The sequence below is a fragment of the Lemur catta genome, chromosome 20 (genome assembly GCF_020740605.2).
Source record: "Lemur catta isolate mLemCat1 chromosome 20, mLemCat1.pri, whole genome shotgun sequence".
Classification (NCBI taxonomy): Eukaryota; Metazoa; Chordata; class Mammalia; order Primates; family Lemuridae; genus Lemur; species Lemur catta.
The window spans coordinates 16,003,474-16,028,098 of NC_059147.1; the positions used below are offsets into that span (position 1 = coordinate 16,003,474).

Here is a 24,625-nt window from a genome sequence, read left to right on the forward strand (position 1 = left end):
TGCCCTTATAATCATTTTTCTGTTATTATTATCTATAGCATCATTATTGTCCTCATCACAATTATTACACGATACTTTTAATAGTTCTTTTATCTAGTGGTTTTACTTTCTAGCTTGAGGAACCCTGAATGTCTTTTTAAAGGCTTTTCTCATCTTGGTCCCTGTTTTCTCCATGTGGTCTTTGGTTTTCCACCTGGGGATCCTCCTGGCAAGTTTTTAACCTTTCCTTTTCCAGTTACCTGTTCCTTGCACCGTGATCGCAGGGCTGCTTATCCAACAACGATTTATGTGGAGTGACAGATGCCAGGCGAGGTTTTGCTATGCTGAATACTTTATTTATATTTTTTATGTAAACATAATTCGCTTTGTAGGCACAATATAACAAAAGCTCTAAAGCCACAAAGACATTAGACAATGTTTCAGTTCATTCCAATCGAGCTTAAATTACAGAGAAGCCTTCACAGTTCCTTTAAGGCAAACTGAGATGTTCTTTATGCTTCCTTCAGAAAAAAAACAAAAACAATCAAGAGATGGGAAAGAAGGTGCTTAAAATGAGAGTACATTAAACAGTTCATTTTAACATTTTATTTCCCCACCCCCCATTCTTGATGGCAGAAATTGATCTTATTGGTCAAGCTCTAGTTTTCTCATTCTGTGTTCTGAGGAAAGGAAAGGGTTTTCTTTAACCAACTGGAATAATTTGTGATTAATGGATTCACTTTGCTAGTTAAAAAGAAAAACAATAAACCAGGTTTGGGAAGGAATGACTTTTCATGCTTCTCCTCTGGACATCACACAGGCTGTCTGGATTCTGGACGTAGTCCTGTTCCCACTCTCTTGGGAGCCAGTGGCTCTTAGTTCCTCCAGCCCTAGAAAATGCCATTTCTGCCCAACTTACTAGAAATGTCACTCGAATAGTGGTTCTTCTTAAGACCTCCTTTTCATAGTGGTTATGGGAGAAATACAACCAATAATACGGCCCTTGGCAAAGGTAACAGGAATAAACACCCCATTATCTCTCTAGATGGCCCAGAACTAGAAGATTGGGGAGTCCTGGGACAGGAAGAGAAGGTGACATTGGCGTCCTCTTTTGAGAAACTCTGATCCCTTGGCTAGTTGGATGACAGCACCTTTTCTTGTCTCCATATTTTACATGTACATTCACAATGAGGAGAACCTCCCTTCAGATAAATATTTGGTATAAATAAGTCATCATCACAAGCTTAGGATAGGAAAAGGGAACATGAAGCATGGGGTGACATTGGTTACAAAGGGACTCTGGAAATCACACAGGCGACTGCAGAGATGCATTCTTCCCCACCGCCTGGGGGGAAGAGTTGGGTCCACCCTAAGGCTTATTGGTGGGGAAATTGGGCAATGTGGGAATCCTCTGATGTTTTCCAGAACACAAGGAAAGTTGGAGTGCTAACGGCATGGGCTCCTGGTGTTTCCATCTTGGTTTGTGAGAGACGGAGTTAATCCTTTTGGTTAAGAGGAATGAATGAGGAATCCCTCTGAAAGACCTTGAGACTCTTTCTCTTCCTCAAGAGTAACTATGTTCACCTCTCAAGTCCAGTCAAATGGTGTTAGAGTGGGAGTGGGATTTTTTAGAGCTTAGGAGGTGGAAAATTGAATAAGATGTGCAAGCCAGTAGCTTGATCCCTGATTTCCAAAGAGTAAGGGCCCTGCAGAGTCTGCACCATGGTTTTATGTATCAGAGGGGAGGAACTACACATTTGGCATCAGATGCTGAACATCAACCTTCTGTATCACTAGAGTTCATCACATGTTGAAACATGCTTTGGCAAGAGAAAGGATACTCATTGATTTTTCCAAATACGGTCTACAAGGGAGCTCTTCCTTGGGGGGAGTCCACGGTAAGGGTGGCTACTTGCTACCAAGAATTGAAAACAGCAAAATTGGTAATACTGATGGTAAGTGTGTGCAAACACAAGCAAGTCCCAGTCATGACTTCTGAATTAGTCCAATTTGTGGTAAGTCTTCTTAAAGATAAAATAAATAGGGTTGGGGGAAGGATTCTGCACATGAGACATGGTTTTGGAGAATCTCTGTGGCTGGTCCTCAAACTCATGCCATTGACTCATCTTCCACCTTGGAAAGAGCCATACCTGCCTCCCTGCATTTACGGATAACAACCAATGAAAAGGCCAAATACCAGAGGGATAGAGGAGGGTGGCTCAAACCTTTTGATTGTAGTTGCGTCTTCAACAAAGAGAGAAAAAGTACTATGTGGGGAGTTTCTCAATTTATGGGCCCATGAAAACATCTCCTGGCCTACCCTCTTTCTGCCAGCCCAGTTGGCAAATGCTCTTCTCAGAGGCACAGGTGGCTGGCGCAAAAAGTGTCACTGGCCTGAAGAATCCTAGGATCTGGATGGTGCTCTGTGATCACACCTTTTCAATCCAAACTTGTCTCTGCCCGTGTCTGGTTTCTCAGGCATTGTGCCTTTGGGCTTGTATTAATTTGCAAGGCTGTTCTAGAACTGTTTGAGAAGGACCCACAGGTGGGTGGTTTGGATACAGGGGAGAGGGAGAGTGTAATACACAGATGGAGTCGGGACGTAATACTGCATGGAATGGGATTGGCACTTAATTTCAAAAAACGACAGTGATCAACAGCTTTTTAGCTCAGCTGACGGCAGACAAACATGACACGCACTGGACTACAGCATTGTTCACTGGGGCACAGAAGAGTTTTCTCAGCCGGGTCTTCTTCTTCCAAACCATCCTTGGTGTTCTCCCGCCCGGGTCCCGGGTTACTGGATGAAGGGCATCCGCTCCTTGTTCTCACTGTCTCCCTCGTGGTCCTCCTCCTCTTCCCCTGCCTCACTCGTCTCTGTGCTGTCGTTGGCCATCTGAAATTCAACAGAGGACACAGGTGATGGCTCTGCAACCCGCCTCCCCGCCTTCTCTGAGCACCTGAGCCCCGTGGCGTCTTAGGGGCTAGAGCTGGGGTTGCCTGTTTCCCTAGAAGGCCGTGTGGGATTTGCTGTTCTATGTTGGGCACCCCAAGAAGCAGACTCTGAGATAAGGATTTGGGTGCAAGTATTTGGAATTTAGGAGATGACCCCAGGAAGCTCTAGATGGGGAGTGAGGAAATGAGATAGAAAAGTCCGGGACGCTGATACTAGGGCATGTTTATTAGTAGGTTCCTGCATGGGCAGCTGGACTCAGTTCTGCTGGGGACCTCTGGGAGATCGTGAAGGACACGCATCACAGTCGCCCCTCCTGCGGGGTGGGTGGGGCAGCCCTGGGGTGTGGCTAAGCACTGCTCTCGGGGGAGATGGGTTATCTCCCTGGCGTTCTGTGCATAACTGAGGCATGTGCTGGTGGCCAGAGCTGGCTCTTAGGCAGAGAGGGGCAGATGCCCACAACAGGAAGCCTACCCAGGGCATCCGCTGCACAGACCTGCCAGGGTCCAAGTCTGGCGCTGTCACTTACTCAAAGCAGAAATGACAACATTAACAAATGTGCATTTATTTACTTTGCTGTCTATCTCCTCCACTAGAATACAGTTTCTGGGAGGACAGGGACTTTGGCTCCTTTTCTTTGTTTAATCACCAGTATGACCACCCCTTTGAGTCTTCATTCCCTCCACCATTACAATGGGGACAAACCCACCCACCTTATAAAGCTGTTATAAAAACCAAGTGAGAGAAAATGAAATAACATACATAAAGCATCTGGCAAAGGGCTAAGCAGTGACGGAGGCTCAGAGCATGCTAGTGCCATCTGTGACCACCCCGCTGTGTGAACCGTGCCTCGGATCCCTTTTATGTTCCTCGCTCCTGGTCCAGGGGGTTGACTTTGAGGCCCAGCTCTGCCCAACCCGAGCCCCTGCCTACCCTCACTGATTATTTTCCCAACAGGAATTAGGCCCCTGAATCTCAGCCCACCCCATGGTGTTTTACCTGGGGCTGGACCTCCCCTCTCGGCCACTGCACATGCAGTGTCTTCTCCCTGGGATGCCACCCCGCCACCCCTTCTGCCTGGTTAATGCCCACGTTTCCATTAGGGCTCACCCTACTTCCTCAAGGAAGCCTTTCCAGACCTTTCTAACTGTAACAATTCTCCTATTACGAGCTTTCATGGCCCAAATACCTCTTCTTTGCAGCACTGGTCAACAGCCGCAAAGTCCCATTCGGATGTTTGGCTTGTTGACCACGTCCATCTGTCCCCGCTGAACTGTAGACGCCACAGGGAAGGACTAGGTCTCTATGGTTTCCTTCCCTGCAACTAGGTACATGTGCAAGTAATACTTCTAGAATGATGAATAAATAACCACGAGAACTTTCCCTTAGTGGCACATATTATAAATTCACCCATGTGCCAGGTGACACGCACACACATTACCTCTTTTAGGCTTCTCAACGATGCTGTAAAGCAGTGGCCATGATAGTAATTATTGCCACTAGTTCTGATCTACAGCAGTGGAAAGGGAGACTCTGGGGTGATGTAACCACAGAAGCAGTAGGGACAGCAGGGTCAGTAGCCTGCAGAAGAGGCCACCCTCATTCTCTGGGGCACTGGTCAGATGGCAAGGACCGGGGCAGGACTGCCCTCTGACATTGTGGGGTCTGGAGGCAGCAGCTCTGTCTCTGCTGTGACCCCATGACATATCCTAGGACAAGCCCTGGCTCTGCACTGGCCTGGACTCATTGAGAGCAGGCCTCGTGCAGGAGAGACTCCACTCTTGGTTCCCCCCAGGAAATCCACGTTGGGAGCTGTCAGCAGCAATCAAGTTCCCCTGCCTGTGCTGCCCACGTGCCTTGCAGCCCGGACAGCTCCTAGAGAAGCGGTGTGTGTCCTGCAGCATGTCTGGCTGGGCAGAGCAGGGCTGAGCGAGGCCGGTAGGAGACAGTGCCTCTGCAGTCCCCTCCTTGCCCCCAGCCAATGCCTGCTGCATAGAGAGCCGCACATCCTGCCAGCCTGGACCTTGAGCTGCTTTCTTCTCCCTCAGGTGCTAACCCTAGAAGTGACGTCACTGGATGCAACCCGGGATCATGCAAGGGTCCCAGAAGCTCCAAAGGAGCATCTTAGTGTCCACTGTCTCTTTGTCTCTTAAGTCCCAGGAGTAAAAGCCTTCAGGAGGTTCAGGAGCAAGGACAGTGACATATGCCAAGGCATGTCCTGAGCTCTTTCCCTGAAAGGTGGGCTTTTCAGCACCTGCTCTGATGAGAATCCCCACCTGGTTACAGGCCCATCTTATCAGCCTGAGGACCCGACAGCATCTCATGAGTGACTGAGACAGGCAGCACCTCGGGGGCTGTCATCAAACTATTCTGCTTGAAAGCAACAAGCCGTCCAGGATGACCTTGGAGCCTGTCTGCCTTCCGCTGATGGTCACATGTTCAGAGGCCACGATGTAGGTGCACAGGAGACCCTGGATCCCAGCCCCCTTCTCCTCCCTAACCTTGTCCCCTCATCTGCCTTCCAGTAGTCCTGGAACTTAGTAACCATCTAATGAACTATTTCCATATTGATATCAGTCACTTAGACATTATAAAATGCCCTCTCATTAAGTTATCCTCCATCGAGTGACATGACTGCCATACCTAAACTACATTATAGTTACAAAAGCCACAGAAATATTTTTAAACATTCACACTTTTGACTAAAATATGTAAGAAATTTTAGTTCTTTCTCTTTTATAGAGGACTGATACAACTCCAAGACTCAATGTGCATATAAACAAAGAAACAAAAAACCCTTCCTAAGTATTTTCTTTGTTAAACATTACCTGGAACTTAGCCTGTACCAGACAATGCTTTATGAAGGTTGTTCTAACTGACTTGTGAGAACCTATCAATCTCCAGTTTACAGACAGGGAAACCAAAGCTGGAGTGGCCAAGTGATTTGCCCAGGTCACAAACAGGGGCTCTGAGCTGGACTCTGAATCCACGTGACCTCCAGTCTATGCACTGATCACTAAGCCACATGGCCCCTACTCAAGCAGCTCCTGCGAGAGCAGATGGGATGTGAGTCTGACATGCTACACTCCTGGTGGTATCCCCTGGACATAAGGGTTTTATCCTGGTAAAAGGAAACGAAATCAGTGGAGTTAACAGGGAACATCTCAGAGGCATCATTCTCTTAGGAACATGAATGTGAATTTATTGGAATTTACCGGGAAATTCTCCATCTTGTGGCAGCCAAGAGATGGCACCTGCAATACACAGGTTTATTGCTTCTAGCCTTTTCCTGTCTGTGCCTTCGGATTGCTGTTAAAATGCTCTTGCCAAAGCATTTGCCTTTCCTTCTTAGCATTCATCTCACTTTGTGATTAATCCCTCATTTGTGCAGTCATTTGATTACACCTGGTCTCCTCCACTGGCTCACGAGCTACCTGTATTTCCTTCTCCCCCACCTGTGCCTGCACCTGCTAGGCCCTTGGCACACCTCTTGTATTGAACCGGACAGGTTCCTCTGCTGTCCACTCACCAGTGGAGTTGGGGTCTTTTCTACATCCAGAATTAACTTGCCGATGTTCCCTCGGTCGTGGATCCGCTGCATGGCCTCCTTCACCTGAGAGACAAAGTGAGAAACAGCAACTCTGGTTAGGTGAGATGTCACCTGGGCGAGAAGGGGGCCTGGAAACGCAAACCATCAAGCGCCCAGAGGGAGGTGCGATTCGAGTTTAAACCGGGAATGCTTGTTGGACGTTGGGGCGCAAATAAACTCCGGTTGTGCCCTTCACAAGCTCTGATCTTGTGCAAACGGGATCTAAAAAATGAGAGTGATAGCTCTTGAAATAGGTAGGGGAAAATCTCTTAAAAGAGGGCACGAGATTCTTTGGATTTCCAAGAGTGACATGCTGCAGGGTGGCAAGGTGTATTAGATTAAATTTTGACCAATAAAAGTATTTTTTGAAGGTCATTTGTCCCATGCTTACTTAAGTGTTATTTTAACTCTGATTCACAGTTTGGCTAACTTGACCCATTACCCAGGGCTGAACTGCATCCAGGAAAATTCCCACGATTCCTGACTATCGGGAGGAAACTTTGTCTCCACCTAAGTGGCGTTCCCCTGGACCAGTATTCTCCCCAGAAAAGAGGACCTATTGTTTCCTTTCAAATGTGGGGTGGGGGGCTTGTTAGACCAACGGATGTCCCCTGGGACCCTCGGAAAAAGCAAGGGTGGGACATAATCTGATGTATGTTTTGAGCATTGCATTTTGTTGCTGTGTGGAATTTGAACTATAGGGGTGCGAGAGGATGAAATGAAATGCAGAAAGGGCAACAGAGAGCCCAGAATGTGGTGCAGGTATGCCCTCCACATCTCAGTGAAATCTAAATGGAAATGCAACATCTCTTGATTAAGGGGTGGGGGGAAGAGTCGCGATAGATCTAGCCTAACTGGTTTTCCTGAAGTCTCAAATTCTAAAATATTTTCATTTATGCATTCAGTCCACAAATAATTCATTAAATGTTGCTTCTAGTCTAGTGCTATGGTTAAAAAAATTAAAAAGTAAAATACAGTGCCTACCTTTGGGGAACTCAACCTGTGGCTGATGGAGCACTGCTGGCTTATAAAAAATCAAAGCCTTCTACTCATTTGGATAAGAACTTGACAGCATCATTAAAATGTCTGTATTCTAAATTGCTTTTCTGGAACTTTATCCTAAAGACATAATTCAAATTATGGAGAAAAAACTTACTACACAAAAGACACTCAATCACGGCACTGCTTTTTATGGCAAAACACTGAGGCAACTTATGTGTCCCGGAGTTAAGAGGATGGTTAAGTAAATTATGGCCCTTACATTTATCTACTGAATGGAAATGTTATGCAATTGGTAATGAATATAAAGACATATACAGCTAATTATAAACTCTACACAGCAGGAGTAAATGCTTTTGTAATATTGTTAAATGAGAAAATTGACACACACATTTTTAGTTACATCTCCATAAAAGCACCAATATTCTAAAAGAATTAGAAAGAAATATGAATGTACAATTAAACATCATGAGGGGAAATGGGTGCCCTTTAACATTAATATCCAAATATTGTTATTTGGTAACATGTTATCAAATCAACATTTAATATAAATTAAATGCATCTTTCAATGCAGTCTTTGGATAACCTGGCATTGGTCAGAATTGACCTCTGTTTTATAGAGAGATAATGTCATATGATTGTTAAATTTTATGACCCTAATACATAATCAGTAGATTCCTTCTATTTGGGGGGGGTGAACATTGCTTTTCAAAGGGCTTTCACATTTGGCCATAACAACAGCTACTACTCACTGAGAATCTTTATACAGTAGCAGACAGTTTCTAAAGTGACTTTCAGTGATTCCCCACCATCTGGTACCCATGCCCATGTGTAATCTCCTCCCCTTGAGTGTGGGCTGGACCTAGTGACTTGCTTCTAACCAACAGAATGCAGCAAAAGTGATGGTTATTCACTTCCAAGATTAGGTGATAAAAGACTGTGACTTCCATCTTGCACTGTCTCTCTTTCTCTGATTCCTCTCATGTCCTCACTCTGATGACACAAGCTGCCATGTTGTGGGCTGCCCTTTGGAGAGGCCCACAGAGCAAGAAATTGACGGCAGACTCCGGCCAACAATCAGTGAGGAACTGGTGCCCTTAGTCCAAAAGCCTGCGAGAAACTGAATCTTTTTTTTTTTTTTTTTTTTTTTTTTTTTTTTTGAGACAGAGTCTCACTTTCTTGCCCGGGCTAGAGTGAGTGCCGTGGCATCAGCCTAGCTCACAGCAACCTCAGACTCCTGGGCTTAAGCGATCCTACTGCCTCAGCCTCCCGAGTAGCTGGGACTACAGGCATGAGCCACCATGCCCGGCTAATTTTTTTTTTTTTTTGTATATATATTTTTAGTTGGCCAGATAATTTCTTTCTATTTTTAGTAGAGACGGGGTCTCACTCTTGCTCAGGCTGGTCTCGAACTCCTGACCTCGAGCGATCCACCCGCCTCGGCCTCCCAGAGCTAGGATTACAGGCGTGAGCCACCGCGCCCGGCCGAGAAACTGAATCTTGCCAACAAACATTGAGACAGCCTAGAGGGGAGCCTTTATATGAGACCACAGCCCCAGCCTACACCTTGATTGCAGCCTTGTGACAGCCAGGGGACCCAATCAAGCCATACCCAGATTCCTTATGGCACAGAAACTGAGATCATAAATGCTATTTCAAGCCACTAAGTTTTGGAGACAAAGGCAGTAACAGATAGCTAATATATTCTCTCCTTACATATGTAATTCTTACCTTGCAAGATATACGTTATACCCATTTTACAGATAAATACTGTGATGTTTAAACATATTAGCAACTTACTTAAAGATTACATGGTTATCAGTGACAGAATTGTGGTTCCTTCAGGTGTGCCAGGCTTCAAAACCAGCGCTTTTCCCAATTCTGCCCAGACTGTGCTGTGTCGTTTGACTCTCAAAGGCAGAGGAAAGTGGTAGGTAATGTTTCACATAATGCTTCCCCAGAATCCAGTTGTTTATCACCCTAGCAAGTCATTAAGCATCTGAAAACTCCTCAGAGATTAGGAACAATTTTTAAGCTGCTACTCCAATAAGACAGAGCCCAGGGAAACTGAAAAGTTGTTTTCTCACCAGTTAAAGCTTATCGTGATGTTAGGAAAAAGCCCCCTGCAGGGCTGCCTCTAATCTGCCTACTTTCCTGACATTTCTTTCTGAAATGAACTGACTCCTTGAAGTCTCCTTGTGTGCAGGCTGGATAAAGGATTAGGAGCATTTCCAAGAGACCATTTAAGTAGCCTGACCCCCAGTCATGCTGCTGGAATCTCTCTTCTCTTCTTAGGCTGCTCTTGGAAATGGGAAAGAGCCCTTCTGATGATAACTTCAAAGGAAAGAAACTACCATTTTTTGATCAATTATTTTTCAATCCACAATGGGAGGCATTTGACATAGGTTGCTTCATTTTATCCAGACACCAAGCCTCTCAGCTGAGCATTTGCACCAGTTTCACAGATGAAAAGCCCAGGGATGAAATATCCAAGGGGTTACCTCTGGCTGTCACCTGAAAGATGGTGGGAACCACATGGGAATTGACAGAACCCCTTCCCCTTTTCAGGACTTTGGGCAAAACCCAGGACAGGGCTCTGCCTTCTACGTCCCAAAACTGCCCCCTTATAACACCATGGCAGGGTAAAGCCTGCAAAAAGAGGCATTGCTCCCAAGTTACCTGTTTGTAAGTGGAGGTGCTCTGGGGGATGATAGAACCCAGAAGGTGGTGGTGACAGCTCCAAAAAGCTCAGGAGCACATGGGAGACATTTCCCTTGCAGCTGCCAGAGAAATTTTTTTAAAGCACTCTTCTGCAGAAAACCATATCCCATTGTATTGGAGAGAAAAGCCTAGCAGACCTGCATTGCCTAATACCATAGTCACCAGTCCAGGTGGTAACCTAGCACTTGAAGTGTGGCTAGTATAACTTGTCATGTGTTGTCATGTAAAATACACACCAGACTTAAAGACTTAACCATAAAAAAAGAATGCAAAGTATCTCTTAATCATAAAGAAGAATGCAAAATACCTCGGTAAAATACACACCAGACTTCAAAGACTTAATCATAAAAAAGAATGTAAAATATCTCAGTAAGAATTGTTGACATTAATAAATGTAATAACATGACGAAAGAACATTTTAAATATGTGGGGCTAAATAAAACATTACTAAAATTAATTTCTTGTGCTTTTTTGAAAGTGGCTACTAGCAGATTTATACCTCTGCACATGGCTCGCATCCTAACTCTGTTGGACAGCATGGGACTAGCCGTTTCAGGATCATGTCTGTGGCCTCTTCCAGCTTCTTTTCTTCCCCTCACCTCTTGCACTACCTCATTCCCAACATTCAAGCCGGATCTGAAGCTCACGGGGCTCTCAGTATGTCCTGGGTCCCCTTTCTGGAGTGCCCTGGTCCTGAGTTGACTTGGATTTGTCTTGGGACTGTTGACTTAGATGTGACTCTTCTAGGCATTTGCTCTGTGACTGCCACCCGTGACACTCATGGTCTGGCCCAAGCACTTCTCCTCTGAGCTCCAGCAGCACTGCAGTCCGGCCAGTGACGTCAACCCTACCGCAGGCTTCTAACTTACACATCAGCCTCTCCTCTACGTTGCAAGTCCATAAAACAGCGCCATCTAATAGAAATATAAAGCGAACCACAAATGTGCTAACATTTTTCTAATTAGCCACATTAAGAAATGTAAAAAGAAACTGGTGGAATTAATTTTGATGATATATTTTCTTTAACCAACTATTTCCAAAAATATTATTTCAATGTATACTCAATATAATGAAGTATTAAGGAGATATTTTACATTCCTTTTTTTTTTTTTAAGCTAAGCTTTTGGAAATCAGGGCATGTTTTACACTAACAGCATATCACATTGACGAGCCATACTCCAAGTGCTCTGTGGCTGCACGTGGCCTGTGGCCGCCATATTGGGGAGTGCAGCTCTACAAGGGCAGGACGATGGTGTCTGCTTCAGAGTCCCTGGTGCAAAAAAAGTCAGGTGTGTGATAGCCTCATGAATGAATGAATGAATGAACAAATGAATGAGCGAGTGGATATGTGGAGGGAGTGAGACACCATGTGGCTGAGCCTCACCGATTGGTTTTTGTCCTGTCCACTCCACCTCCCAGGGCCCCTGGATTTGGCAGCTATCTCTGGGTGGCCTGCTCAGTGTGCCCTGGGTGGCCAAGTGGAGTTGGTTCATAATCAGGTCCTTGGTCCCCCATGCCCAGTCTGAGACACCATTGCCAGCTGCGTGGCTGGCCAGATCTGGTCTCGGCAGCTGAGTGTTCCAGGGCTGGGATTCTGGCCGTACTCAGGCCATCTCTGAAGGAGCTGGTTTCCCATCCGGACAGTGGAGAAAGGAAATCTGAGTCATGTCATTCGAACACCTCAAGATGCCAAGATGCTGAGCACAGGGGCCAGCTGGACAGGACAACTTGGTGCCACCCCAAGTGGATGGTGGCAGGAGGCAGAGGGGATATCACAGAGCTGAATCCCAGGCTCTGCTCTGACACATTTATCCTATTCCAACAAGTAGCTTATCTCTCTGCAGCTCACCTTCCTTATATGTTACGTGACGAGAGCTATACTGCCCATTCATTCATTCATTTGGTCATTCAACAGTGCCGAAGCCCTGTGTCAGGAGCTGGGTGAAGCAAATGGAGCCTATCTGTCCTGAGGGAATCACAGGTTCCCTTATTAAATAGGCTTATCATAATAAAAAGAATTTCACAACTTAGAAAAGTGTGCTATGAAGGGAGTGAACAGTGTTCCATGATGGGGAATAAATGGTGGGGCAGGGGAGCGACGTGCTTAACCAGGATCCCTGGGAAGGGCAGTGATAGGCAGAGTGACCCCACCCCACACCCCAAAGATGTCCACACCCCAAACCCTGGAACCCATGAATCTGTGACCTGACGTGGCAAGAGGGACTCTGCAGATGTGATTACAAAGGGTCTTGAGGGGGGAGGTCATCCTGGGCTATGTGGGTGGGCCCAGTGGAATCACAAGGGTCTTGTAAAAGGAGGCGGGGGGTCAAAGTCACAGAGACAGTAATGGGACAAGGGAAGCAGAATTTAGAGCGATGGCCTTGCTGGGAAGGCCACAATCAAGAAACACAGGTGGCCTCGGGAGGCCAGAAAAGGCAAGGAAATAAATTCTCCCCGGAGCCTCTACGAGGAGCACAGCCCTGCCGACACCTGGACTTTGGATTTCTGGTCTCCAGAACAGTAAGATAATACATTTATGTTGCTTAAGCCATTAAGTTTGTGGTCACTTGTTACAACAGCAGCGGGAAATCGATATAGGTGTTTAAGAAGGTGACGGTCAAGCGAAACCTGAAGGCGAGAAGGAGCAGCCATAGAAAGACCTGCATGATGGTGATTCAGGAGGAAGGAAAAGTGTGTGCATTGGCTTCAGGTGGGCCTGAGTCCCAGGTAGGTTCTCTAACAGGAGGAGGCCGGGGTGCTAGAACGCAGAGAGCAGGGCAGGTGCACAGGAAGGTGGGGGCTGGATCCTGGGGTCTGGAGGTGGAAAAGGTAGAACTTTCACAGACCTTGAAGCCACTAGCCCACCTCTGCTTTGCACCATGGAAGGCCCTTTTGTAGACTTTCAATTTCTCTCTTAAGGTCCTCATATATTGCTAAGATTTCCTCTTTACTGGTGACAGAGCCAGTTGCCGATTGCTTCAAACATTTCTGTGCTGGGAAATATCACGGAAGCGTGAACACGACTTCCCCGTGACTTCACCAACATTCCCGTATTTACCAATTGCGTGCGATTCCTGGGAGGACACGGGCCTGCACTGGGGAGCCACGGGGTCTCCGTGGGAATCCAGACTCCTGCAATCACCAGCTGTGTGACCTTGGGCGGTTCACCCAACCTCTCTGTGGCACTCAGTTTTTTTTCTTGCAAAGGGGAGGTAAGGTTTTGTATCAGTTTTCTATTACTGTTGCAACAAATTAGCACTAATGTAGTGGCTCGAAGCACAAATTTATTCAGTTCAGAAGTCTGAGATGAGTTAAAATCAAGGCGCAGGCAGAACTGTGTTCCTTTCTGCACTTCTCTCCAGGGGGAAAATTCATTTCCTTGACCTTCCCAGCTCTGGAAGGAGCCCCCTGCATTCCTTTGCTTGTATGTCCCTTCTGCCATCTTCAAAGCTGTCAGTGGAGCATCTTTCAGTCTCTAACTCTGACACCTGGTGATGACGTTGGACCCACCGGATAATCCAGGATAATCTCCTCATCTCAAAATCCCTCACTTAATCTCATCTGCAAAGTCTCTTTTGCTATGTGAGGTAACAGGTTCAGGGGATGAGGATGTGGCAGCTTTGGGGGCTGTTCTGCCTGTCGCAGGTTTACACCCACCTAACAGAATGGTAATGAAGACTGGGGACATGCCAGTTAAGCACTTAGCACAGTCACCGCCTCTCCTGCAAGTTCTTTACAAGAAAACCTGAGTGCCCAGCGCCCCCTGCTGGACTTCTGAAAGATGTACATCCTCCTCCCCTAGAGCCCTGAGATTTTTTTTCTTTATAGCACGATCCCACCCACGACTTGCCTAAGGCCAACTAATAAGAGGAGGACTCCAACCAGATTCTGTCTGACTCCAAAGTCCAGAGGAGAGGTTCTACTCTGAGGCCTGGGCACTTCTGAGCTGACCCCACCCTGGCCTTCCTCTCCCTGCACCCCTACCTATGGGGTGAGAATTCTGTGGGCTCTAGAGGGACAGCCACCCAAAGCCAACAGCCTCTCCCCAACACACTCGCATCTAGACCATACTCCAGGTTCCTGGGCTTCCAGAATACTCTGCTCACATGGCTTCAAGACTGCATGGGGATGTTCCCTCATTATGTGAGTGAGACCTCCCCTGGTGGTGCAGGTGGGACTCTGGGGCAGGGAGAGAAAGGGGCTGACCATGGGCTGAGAGTGTTCATTTGTGCTCTTGCTCTGGGGCCCACAGATGTGAGGGGCAGGCTTTGCTAGGAGACACGGTGACGACTGAGCATGGAGCCTGAGGATAGAAAGAACTGAAGGTGACTCACAGGGGACCAGGAGGACTGTGATGCTCTAAGATAGATACTAGGCAGGTCCCAGTGATGGATTCGTAACAATACTATTACGATGATGATGATAGTGACAATAATCCACAGTGTATCATGCTCCCATCATCTTCTTTCAGCTTCATTTTGGAACAAAAATCCTTAGGTTTCGAGGTGTGGGGAGTTTTGCCTAAGGTCACACGGCTGCTGGCCCAAGAGCTGGGAGTGGGGTCAGAAGACAGAGGAGCTGAGCCTTGTCTGTTTCCCTAGACCTGGATTCCCCTCCAGGAGGAGAGACTGAGTTCAAGGCTGGCATTGTGTTTGAGGTCCTGGTTGGACAGCCGGGGGAAGATGTCTGGCAGGAGACACCTGGCTATGGAGCTTAGGAGAGAGGATGGGGTCGAAGAGGCCAATCTGGGATTCACTGAAGTCAAATGAATAAGTGTGGTGCCAGTTGGGTGTGCGGGAGTCACTGAATGATCTGGTCCACAGGGAGAGGAGGGCCATGGAAACCGCGGAGAATACTGGCTTCTTCTCCCACCTCCATGCCTAAAATGCAGACTGGAGACCAGGACAGGCCCAGGTAGCTGAGTGCCAGGAGTAGGGCAAGGTGAGAGAATGAGGAGGTGAACAGATCAGAGGGAGGAAGGCGACAGGCGGTCCCGGATTCTGGGTCGCGGTGATTTAGAGAGGGCAGACTCAGCGAGGTTGGGAGGGTGGGTTGCGGGAGCCAGATCACAGTGCACTGAGGAGAACACTCCTTTGCAGACATCCCGGACCTCCTGTCTCCTACTTCTTTGCTCCTCTGTGCATAGACTCCCAGCCAAGCATGATCCTTGCTCCCAAGCCCATCCTGTTTGCAAACTGCCCCAGCTGCTTCCCTTAAGGTTAAAGACAGACCGCAGCACAGAGGCTGCAGCATCCTAACGGAGGCTCTCTGAATACTTTATTTAAAAACAGTTCACTCCGTGTAAGCTAGACTCATTAATGCAGAGTTCCTGGTTTGTTTATTTAGCCCCAATGGATTGGAACCCATCAGAGCTGATCTTGTGCCATTGGTTCATGCTCTTAATGAAGTCCGCTAGCTTTAAGACTCAAAGATGGCCCCACAGGGAAATGTAATTGGCTCACACCATGTAAGCAGAGGAGTAGTTCTCACCATACTTATTTCTGTCTGCAGCAGAACTGGGAGAGGTGGGGTTCCTGGATGCCTCCTGCAGGGCTGAGGAGGGCTGAGGGGTGCAACCTTGGGGTCCTGCTTATTCTTAGGGGTTGCTCCCCTCATCCACTCTCTGGACTCTCCGTTCATTGCCCTGTGGACTGTATTTACTGGGCCCTTTGTCCCATGGCTTCCAGTTGGACTTGGCCATTGAAAGATCTGGCAGGGGCTCAGAATGCAGGAGGAGGGTGAGTGAAGCTATCTCTTCCTTCACCCCTGCCTTGAGACATTTCCCTGGCACTATCTCTGCCTTTTCACTGTTACAGCTCCTGCAACACTCTAGCTTTCTCTCTGGAATCTGACATTGCTTTTTCTTCTCCATGCCTCTTCAGGCCCAGCGTGGGGAATACCTTCCTACTGTTGCTAGTTTCTGGGCATCTCGACACACCTGTTGGTCCCCTTATTCCTGAAGTCTTTAAAACCCCAGCTAAGTGTGCTGCTTATTTCCTGCCAGGACACTGACTTGTACACGTGGCCGTGGCCACAATGTTTTGTTTTGTTTTTTAACTCAACAAACATATTGAGCATGTTGTACCAGACATTGAGGGGGAGGATGGTGAGCAAACACAACACATACAAAATCCCCTGCGCTTCTGAAGCTTATAGTCTTACAGAGGCACAGGCTTAATCAAAGAATGACTCACACAAATGTAAAATTGTCACTTGATAATTGCTAAGATGGTGTCATGAGATTGTGAACAGGGGATTTGACCTGTTTGAGAAGAATAGGGAGAATGTCTCTGCAGAAGTGATAATCGAGCTGGGATTTAAAGGATGAAGAGGATTTAGATGGGGTGGGAGGGGTGAGAGGACCATCTCAAGTGGACGGAGCAGAATGTGGAAGGAGAGACTGGAAAAAGGACAGTGGTCTCAGGGACAAAAGAGCAAAAGCGAATGTGGGGCAAAATTCTGGAAATGTAGGTTGGGGCCCCTGGCACTACATTCCAAAGAGTTTCCAAAGAGAGGATGCAATGGCCCGAACTAGATCATACAAATCTAGAATAACCTTCCACCTCGACTAGTTCCTTCATATTTGGGCAATGAGGGTTAATAATGCTCAATCTTTGTTTGGGGTCGCATTTAGCACTTCATAATATTCAATTTCCTTTTGAATGGTGTGAAAGGCACGAAGTCATTAGGATACAAATGACACCACTTAATAACCACAGCACTCAGCTTGTGCTATGAACACAAGCATAGCCAGCTAAAATAGGAAAAAAAAAAATAAAGATGAATAATTCCATGGGTGACTGTGCCTATTAGATGATAAATTAAAAGATTTGAAAAGAAGAAATGAGTAATACTATAATTAAGAAGCACATCTACCAAAGTCATCTGTGAAATATTACTCATATTAGCGATGACCATTTGGGAGGAATTGATTGTTTAAAATTCAACGTGGGTGTTTCAGCATAACACATAGCATTGCAAGTAGATTTGGAATCTGGAATTTCAGGGCTCTGCCAGGTAACTGCTGAGCAAGCCCCAAGATTTTGACCTAGATGTTAGAGTGACTGGAAAAGTAAAATGTCAGTAATCATGGATTGACCTACTGGGAAGGTAGAGAAAAAATTCAGACACTCAACTCCGGGATCATTAGCAGGAACATTGGCTTAGAGGAGGTGAGGGATGTTCTGAGAGTGAGGAAGAAAGAAAAGCGCAAAGCAAAGCAGTGTCATTTGGATGGAGTCGCCGGTCCTTTTGTCCCGCACACTTGGATGGCACTGACTCTCTTGATACATCATGATCATATGTGGTTCAAATGAATGAAGCATTGAACCCGAAGCCAGAACGTTCTGTAGATGTCTGCCTGATCCATAATCAAACCAAGCTGTATGTTCTTGTCCTATTGTATTTTGAACCAAAGCAAAAGATGAGAAAAAGATCTAGCAAATTGCCTCCAGTGTTTGTGTTATTAACAATGTTCCGCAAGGTTGGATCTGGGTGGTTGAATAGAACTGAAGCGGACACTCCGTGGGTGCTGATTCCAACATGTGAGTGAGAACCGGGGAGGAGGATAGAAAGGATTGTGAGATGCTTCCTCTTCTTCAGTTCCTCAGGAAGACCTGCAGAAATACGTCTGTTGCACAATCGATAAGAGATGTTCAAAGTGTGAAGAGGTGGAAGGAATTTGTTTGGGATAGGAGAAGTAGGAAAACTAGAGAAAGCTATCAGGAAGAAGTAACTTTTAGCCTGGGACTTGAAGGTCAGGTAGAAATTTGTCACCACACCAAACAGAAGGATATATAAATGATCTAAGGAAATACCGGTCTACTTAGAGAAAAGAGGGATTAGAATAACAACCTGAGCTCCTCCTGCACCTAAAAGTCCATATGACAAGGGTAGAACTTACAACACATATTTTTGATTGGTTCTTGCTTTGAATCTTTAGCAAAACCCTCAAATCAGGGAGAGAAACACTGTATTTGTGGTTGGGAGACTCTAGTTCTTTACTAATGATGTAACTACCTTGCTCCTAGGTAATACCGGTTTTATTTATTTACAGAATGATAATGACATCATTCCATAATGCCACAGAGGTTTCACCTGGAATTGTTGAACATGAGAATTTATGGAAAAGGGTTAAAACCATAATGAGTCCAAAGACCCATCAAAGCCTTGAAAGTTCCCAAGTGGGTAACCATCTTTGAAAGGGATGACAGCCCAATCTAATAACATTTTGGAAAGTACAGTTTAGGATGCAGAGATGACTATTCCTTAGGCTTGGAGAAAAAGGGCTGGTTTGCAGGGATATGGGGCATTTTTAGCACTAAGGGAATTGGGGTATGTTGACTATATCATTTAAATGTAACTGTCATCTAGACAAACGCTAGGGTGACTGGGCTGCAAAATTAGAGGTGCCAACAGAGGCAGGGTCCATGCCTGGGATAAGCTGTCTGGGAACTGTGAAGTGGTCTAAAGAATAGAGTGAAACAAAAGAGTGATCCTGTTTGTGTGAGAAACATTTGCAACCAAAGTGAAACTGTAGAAAGATGGTTCTCCCACACTGCACCTAAAGGCGGATATCTGTTGGATCCTCCCACTTAGAGAGGAGGGCTAGGAGGGGTTATTAGCTCTGGACCAAGAAATGTAGGAATATGAGGGTCACCACCTCCCCATAGGTTGTACTGGAAGAAGGTGAGAGTCTCAGGGAAGGAGCTGAACCCAAAAGCCAGCTAAATGTAAAGGCAAAGGCAGAGGTGGTGGATCCATAGGATGGCAGAGGATGTTGCTCATCATCATCACAGAAGCTGACATGTGACAAGTACTCACCAGGGGCTGTCACTGAGCAAAGCATCCTATATGCATAATCTCATTTCATTGCCTCAACCCCAAGAGACAAGTGGGAGTTTGTCAGGCTGTCACTCCAGGGTACATAAAAATATTCGGCTCTTTTCTTCTTGCATCTCTGTTGCTTATGGAGGAGAGCTGAGATGAGAATGAGGTTCAGTGAGGTTAAGTGAGGCTTGCCCAAGGTTAGACAGTGGCATATGGAGAATCCTGGCTTCAAGTGTTTTCCAAGGATAGTCCATTTACTCCTCATTATAAGCCTATGATGGACCCACCATAATTATTCTCATTTTACATGCAAAGAAAACAAACATTAGGGAGGTTAATTAACCTACCTAAAGTCATAGAGTAGGTAGAAGAGATAGGATATCAACCTAGACTGTTTATGAAATATATTTAGATGAAATAATATTATGTCTGGGATTCACCTTAAAATACCCCAGCAAAATAATGGGGAAGTAAAGGCAACAAAGGAATCAAAATTGGCCAAATATCAATCATTGTGGAAACTGGGTGCTCGGTACTGCCGGAAGAGGTGTCAGTATCCTATTAGCACTGCTTTTGAATGAATAAAAGTTTATAAAATGTGAACTTTGACCTTTCTTCCTGAAACAACTATAACAACATTCCAAATTCTGAACCATGACACAACATTGCTAGGAACACAGTATACCTTTGGTGATGATATTGCAAATGAGGGGTTTGGGTTCCTTAGAAGTTTTATGCTAGAGAATTCAAAGTGTTATTCCCATCTCCCCAGATAGAGGAATATATCCTTCCAACCAAAGAACCCATCTTTGTGAGGGTAATAACTTCCACCTACTCTGTGCCAGGTAGCAGGCAGAGATGAACGCATGCGGTCCCGTCCCTACAGAAGCCCCCAGGCTAGGAGAGGAGGGGAGGTGGCCACGGAGACCACACAGTGTGGGAAGAGCTGTACCCAAGGTATGAATGAGGTGGCGTGTGAGTGCAGGGCAGGAAATGACTCAATTTAGAGAAATGGCCTTTGGGTTGGGTTTTGAAAAGTGGGGAGGCATTCTTTAGGAAGAGAAACTGCGTGTACACAGGCAAGAGAACAGGATCCTGAAAAGGAATGGATAGCTCATTCGGGGAACTGAGTTAGTGGGGGTGGCACTGTGTGCCCTGGGGACATTGTGTGCTGAGCTGTAGCTGCGCTCTCTTCCTTCCGGGAGTAGTAGGGAGCTGGGAGTGGTCTTTACTTGGACATAATCAGAGGTGTGTCTGAAGAAGACAGCCTGAGAACAATGGCAGCAGGTGGGCACTGGTTGAAGAGAAACTGGGAAACCAAGGACAGTTGAGAAGTAGGGATGCTGCCGAGGTGGAATTGACAAGACTTGAGGTGGGATATTGAAACATGCTGTTAAAGTCCACTTCATCTTTGAGGTCACTTGAGGTTGCTTGGAAGTCGAGTAATTCCCCAAAAGGCAGAGGGATTCTCTCAGAGACCACCACAAGGAGAGATGAAATTGGAGGTGATTTGGTTTATCTTCCTCCATTTTAATTAATGCTGGAAACAGATGGTCTTGCTAGCACTGGAATCTTCCTAATGTTCCCTCTGTCAGTGTCTGTGTGACTTTAAAGTCTAATTTTTAATTATCTCTGTTCGTTTGCAGAGGCATGGAGGGGAAACACAAAAGGGCGCCCTTTTTCTTTCCTATATCTCTCCCGCTTGCCTGTCAGCTGAGGTTTTTCTTCTAAGCAGCAAAGAATACCTATTAGCCTTGAGCCTGTGTTCCCATGGTAATGAGAAAAAACAGGCTCTCTATATATGGAAGAAAAGTAAGGGGCTAAGGGAAGGGTTGTCTTCCAGCAACTTTCCGTTCCTGCTCAGAGCTAACTGGGCAATATGTTGGGGAAGGATGGCCAGATTTTAGCCACTCTGATTCCCACCCAGGGAACCCCAGATTGCCTTGGATTTCCTGGGTGGCCAAACTGGACTGATCCCCAAGGGGTGGATTTCAGACCACAGTCAGATAATCTTCAACCAGGAAGAAGGATGGCTCTGGGAAGTCCCCACAACAAAGAGTTTGGTAGAAGTTGGGGAGGTAGGTGGCAATTCACACACACTAAGAAACTGAAGTTATAGCCACAATGAGCAGTGTAGGAAATGTTTGCAGAGTCTTTAAAAGGTCTCAAAAACATCTTGCAAAGTCTTTAAAATTCTCCAACCCAATAATTCTATTTCTGATAATGTATACCAAAGAAACAATCCTCCACCCGGAATTATTTTTTTAAAAGCTTTATATCCAAAATGTTTGTTGCAGCTATACCAATAAAAATGCAAAAGTAACTTAGATGTCCAGGAACAATGTCGCTCAGGGGAGTGGTTGAGTGAACTCTGTTACAGCAGCTTTGTTAGAATGTTATGTAACCATTACAGTTTAAAATGCTTATAAGAGTGTACAAGAGGAAAAAAGCAGTTCACAAATTTTTTATACAGTGTAATTATAATTTAAAAACAAACCCCTATTTGTGTAAAAAGAAAACACTGGAAGAAAAGACAATGAAATATCCACAAGGGTTATTGTTAGGGATGGGAATATAGCGGTTTCCTTTCTTTAATTTTTCTTTCTTTGAAGGAGCATATTTTAAAATGTGTCTATTATGTATGTGTTACTTTTCTTACTGGGAAAAAATAACAATTAAAAAATAAATTATGGCTGGGTGTGGTGCCTCATGCCTATAATCTTAGCACTCTGGGAGGCCGAGGCAGGAGGACCACTTGAGGTCAGGAGTTCAAGACCAGCCTGAGCAAGAGCAAGACCTTGTCTCTATGAAAAATAGAAAAAAAAATAGCCTCTACTAAAAAAAAAAAAAAAAAGAAAGAAAGAAAGAAAGAAAGAAAAAAGAGAAAAAAATTAGCCAGGCGTGGTGATGCATGCTTATAGTCCCAGCTACTCCGGAAGCTGAGGCAGGAGGATGGCTTGAGCCCAGGAGTTTGAGGTTGCAGTGAGCTATGATGACGCCATTGCACTCTATCCAGGGCAACAGAATGAGACTCTATCTCCAAAAAAAAAAAAAGAAAGAAAAGAAAGAAAGAAAAGAAAAGAAAAAATCTGCAATCTGTAATCAGCCGTGTTTCCAAGTGAATGAGTCAATGGTCTCACTAAGTATAGATACTAAAGCCACTGTCTTTGGAGGGGGGGTTCTTCTATGTGTCAGAGCAGTTCTAGGCATTGTGAAAGCTGTAAAAACAAATGATAGGGCGTCCTTGTCCCCACAGATTTGATAGACTAGGTCTGTTAGCTTCTGGATGGTTCCAAAATTAAGCACTCTGAATGGACTTTGACTCAATCTGAATAATCTGTATGAACACACAACCGACAGGCTTTTGTGCAATGCTGAGTCTATAATTAGCCTCATCATTCTTCATGACTTGGGATTCCATGCAGGTTTTAAAGAAATTATCCCACGGATGAAGGAAGCTTTAGAGAGCATTTAGTTTTTCTGAGTGTGTTGGGGGCGGGGAGGAGAGGATTAGGAGACACCTGCCCCCGTGGAGATCCCATCTGTTTGGACTGTTTTCCTTTCCTGCTGCTCACCAGTCTGTAGAGTCTGAGCACAAAGGAGAGACAGGTACACATGCCTCTCAGCCACCTACCACTGTTTGAGAACCTAAAATAGATCTAGAATAATAATATTGATGAGAATAGCTGTTTGAGCTCTGACTACCATAGGCAGCATAATAGTAACAGTAGTCATGATAGATTGTTTATTGAATAATTGCAACATGCCAGCAGTAACTGGCTAACTGGTTTACAGGCATTAAGTCCCTTAATCTTCATAACAACTTTATACAAGGCAGGTGCATTATTTATATTTTACAGATGAAGAAATCAAAGATCCTAGCACTTAATATGCTCAAGGTCACATAACTCAAAAAGTAGAAGAGTTAAGGACTTGAAGACGGGAATCTGAGTGCTTAAAATCTATTCTATCATGCCCACCACTGTTTGGTCATTTAGTGGTTCTAACAAGCTGGAGGCATCTTTGTACCTGTGCCTGGAGAGGGTGAGATTTAGTTATAGTCCTCAGGGTTAGGCCACTCCTTCTCAGGATGGGAGTCTAAGGAATTTCCCTGCTATTCCAGTAGACTAAATGCATCTTCCAGAGTGACCCAGCTCACTTAACCCTTGGAGCAGGGTTTTTCATCCTTGGCATAGTGACATTTGGGGCCAGATAATTTTTTTTTGCTATGGCGGGCCATCCTGTGTTTTGTGGGATGTTTAGCACCATCCCTGGCCCCTACTCACTAGATGCCAATAGTATTCCTCCAGTTGTCAGAACCAAAGATGCCCTCAGACATTGCCGACTGTCCCCTGAAGGACAAATTTGCTCCTGGTTGAGAACCACTGCCTTTGAGATAGACATTAGAAGTGGGAGGTTGGAGGGTCAGTCACCAGGCATGAGGTAGGCAAAAGCAGGTGGAACCCGAGCTCTAAATGTATATCACCTTTGAAACTGTCCTTTAAACAATGCTCGTTTGCCCTGCTTGTGCAGTCGTGGTGGGTAAAAAGGGACAATGATCCTAATGGCATCCTGATAGCTGCCACTTGCTATTTGAGAGCCCTGTGCTCTGTGCTCGCAGAAATATTATTGCTCTAGAGGTTTTAAATGACTTGCTTGAGGCCACACAGCTAGAGAGTGGCAGAGCTGGGTTAGGAATATAAGATGGATCCTGAATTCAATCCACTGTGCTGCACTGTTTACACAGGTAAGTGACCCTAGGGCCTCCTAAGCTGATCCTCCTAAGCTGTAAGAGTCACTAATTAGAAAAGGGAGAGAGAAGGCTGTAGATGCAAACCCCGTTTCTCCAAAGAATTCTCTTCCCTGCAAAGATGTTGTAATACATTGCCGCTGCTGCCATTACCACTCTGACCTCTGGGGGCGCTGCTTTCCTTCACTGTCTGGCTGGAGCGTGGTGGTGTCATTTGTTTTTACTTAAGTATCGAACAAGCGGAGAATTGTTTATAGCATGTAAATAAGACTCAACTAAAGGCTGGACAAAACCTACTATAATAATTTACTCATCTTTCTATTAAAGCCATGACATCTTCTCTTAGTCTCACAATAACCCTGCGGTGATCGAGAGTAAAGAATTTAAAGGAAGAAATTACAGTGAGAGGTTAGTATCTTGCCTAGGGACACACAGCTAATAAGTGACAAAGCTTAGATTAAAATCCAAGTTTGCTTGACTTGAAACGCCTGGCTCTTTCCACAATTTTTGCAGGCTGAAGTCCATGTGGAGGCTTAAAATCCGGACTGACTCTTACTGTCAAGCAAGCCATGGTCATTCCTTCCTGGGCAGCAGCAGGAAGGAGCGAGGAGGGAAAGACAATTGGATCTAATACGCGGAAGACCTACTACGGACTTGACTTTGGACATTTCAGAGGAATTTTGACTTTTGCAAGTCACTTCATTTTCTTGCCCTCGGTTTTTTCATCTGAAATAAGGTGCAAGGTCTACCTGACTCCCAGGTACAGGCATTTAAAAATCCCTGGCTTGTATATTCATGAATTGTT

The 24,625-nt window shown here is 45.6% G+C and overlaps 1 protein-coding gene across 1 annotated transcript in view; it reads right to left on the minus strand.

Annotated features, from left to right (window-relative positions):
- Positions 1-309: 309 nt before the first annotated feature.
- Positions 310-24,625, minus strand: part of VAT1L (vesicle amine transport 1 like) — a 135,862-nt gene continuing 111,546 nt past the window's right edge. Inside the window, exons 8-9 of the mRNA XM_045533320.1 lie at positions 6,462-6,545; positions 310-2,875 (exon numbers count right to left, since the gene is read on the minus strand). Of these exons, the coding sequence (XP_045389276.1) occupies positions 2,777-2,875; positions 6,462-6,545 (183 nt within the window). The 3' untranslated portion in view covers positions 310-2,776. The remainder of the gene's footprint in view (positions 2,876-6,461; positions 6,546-24,625) is intronic.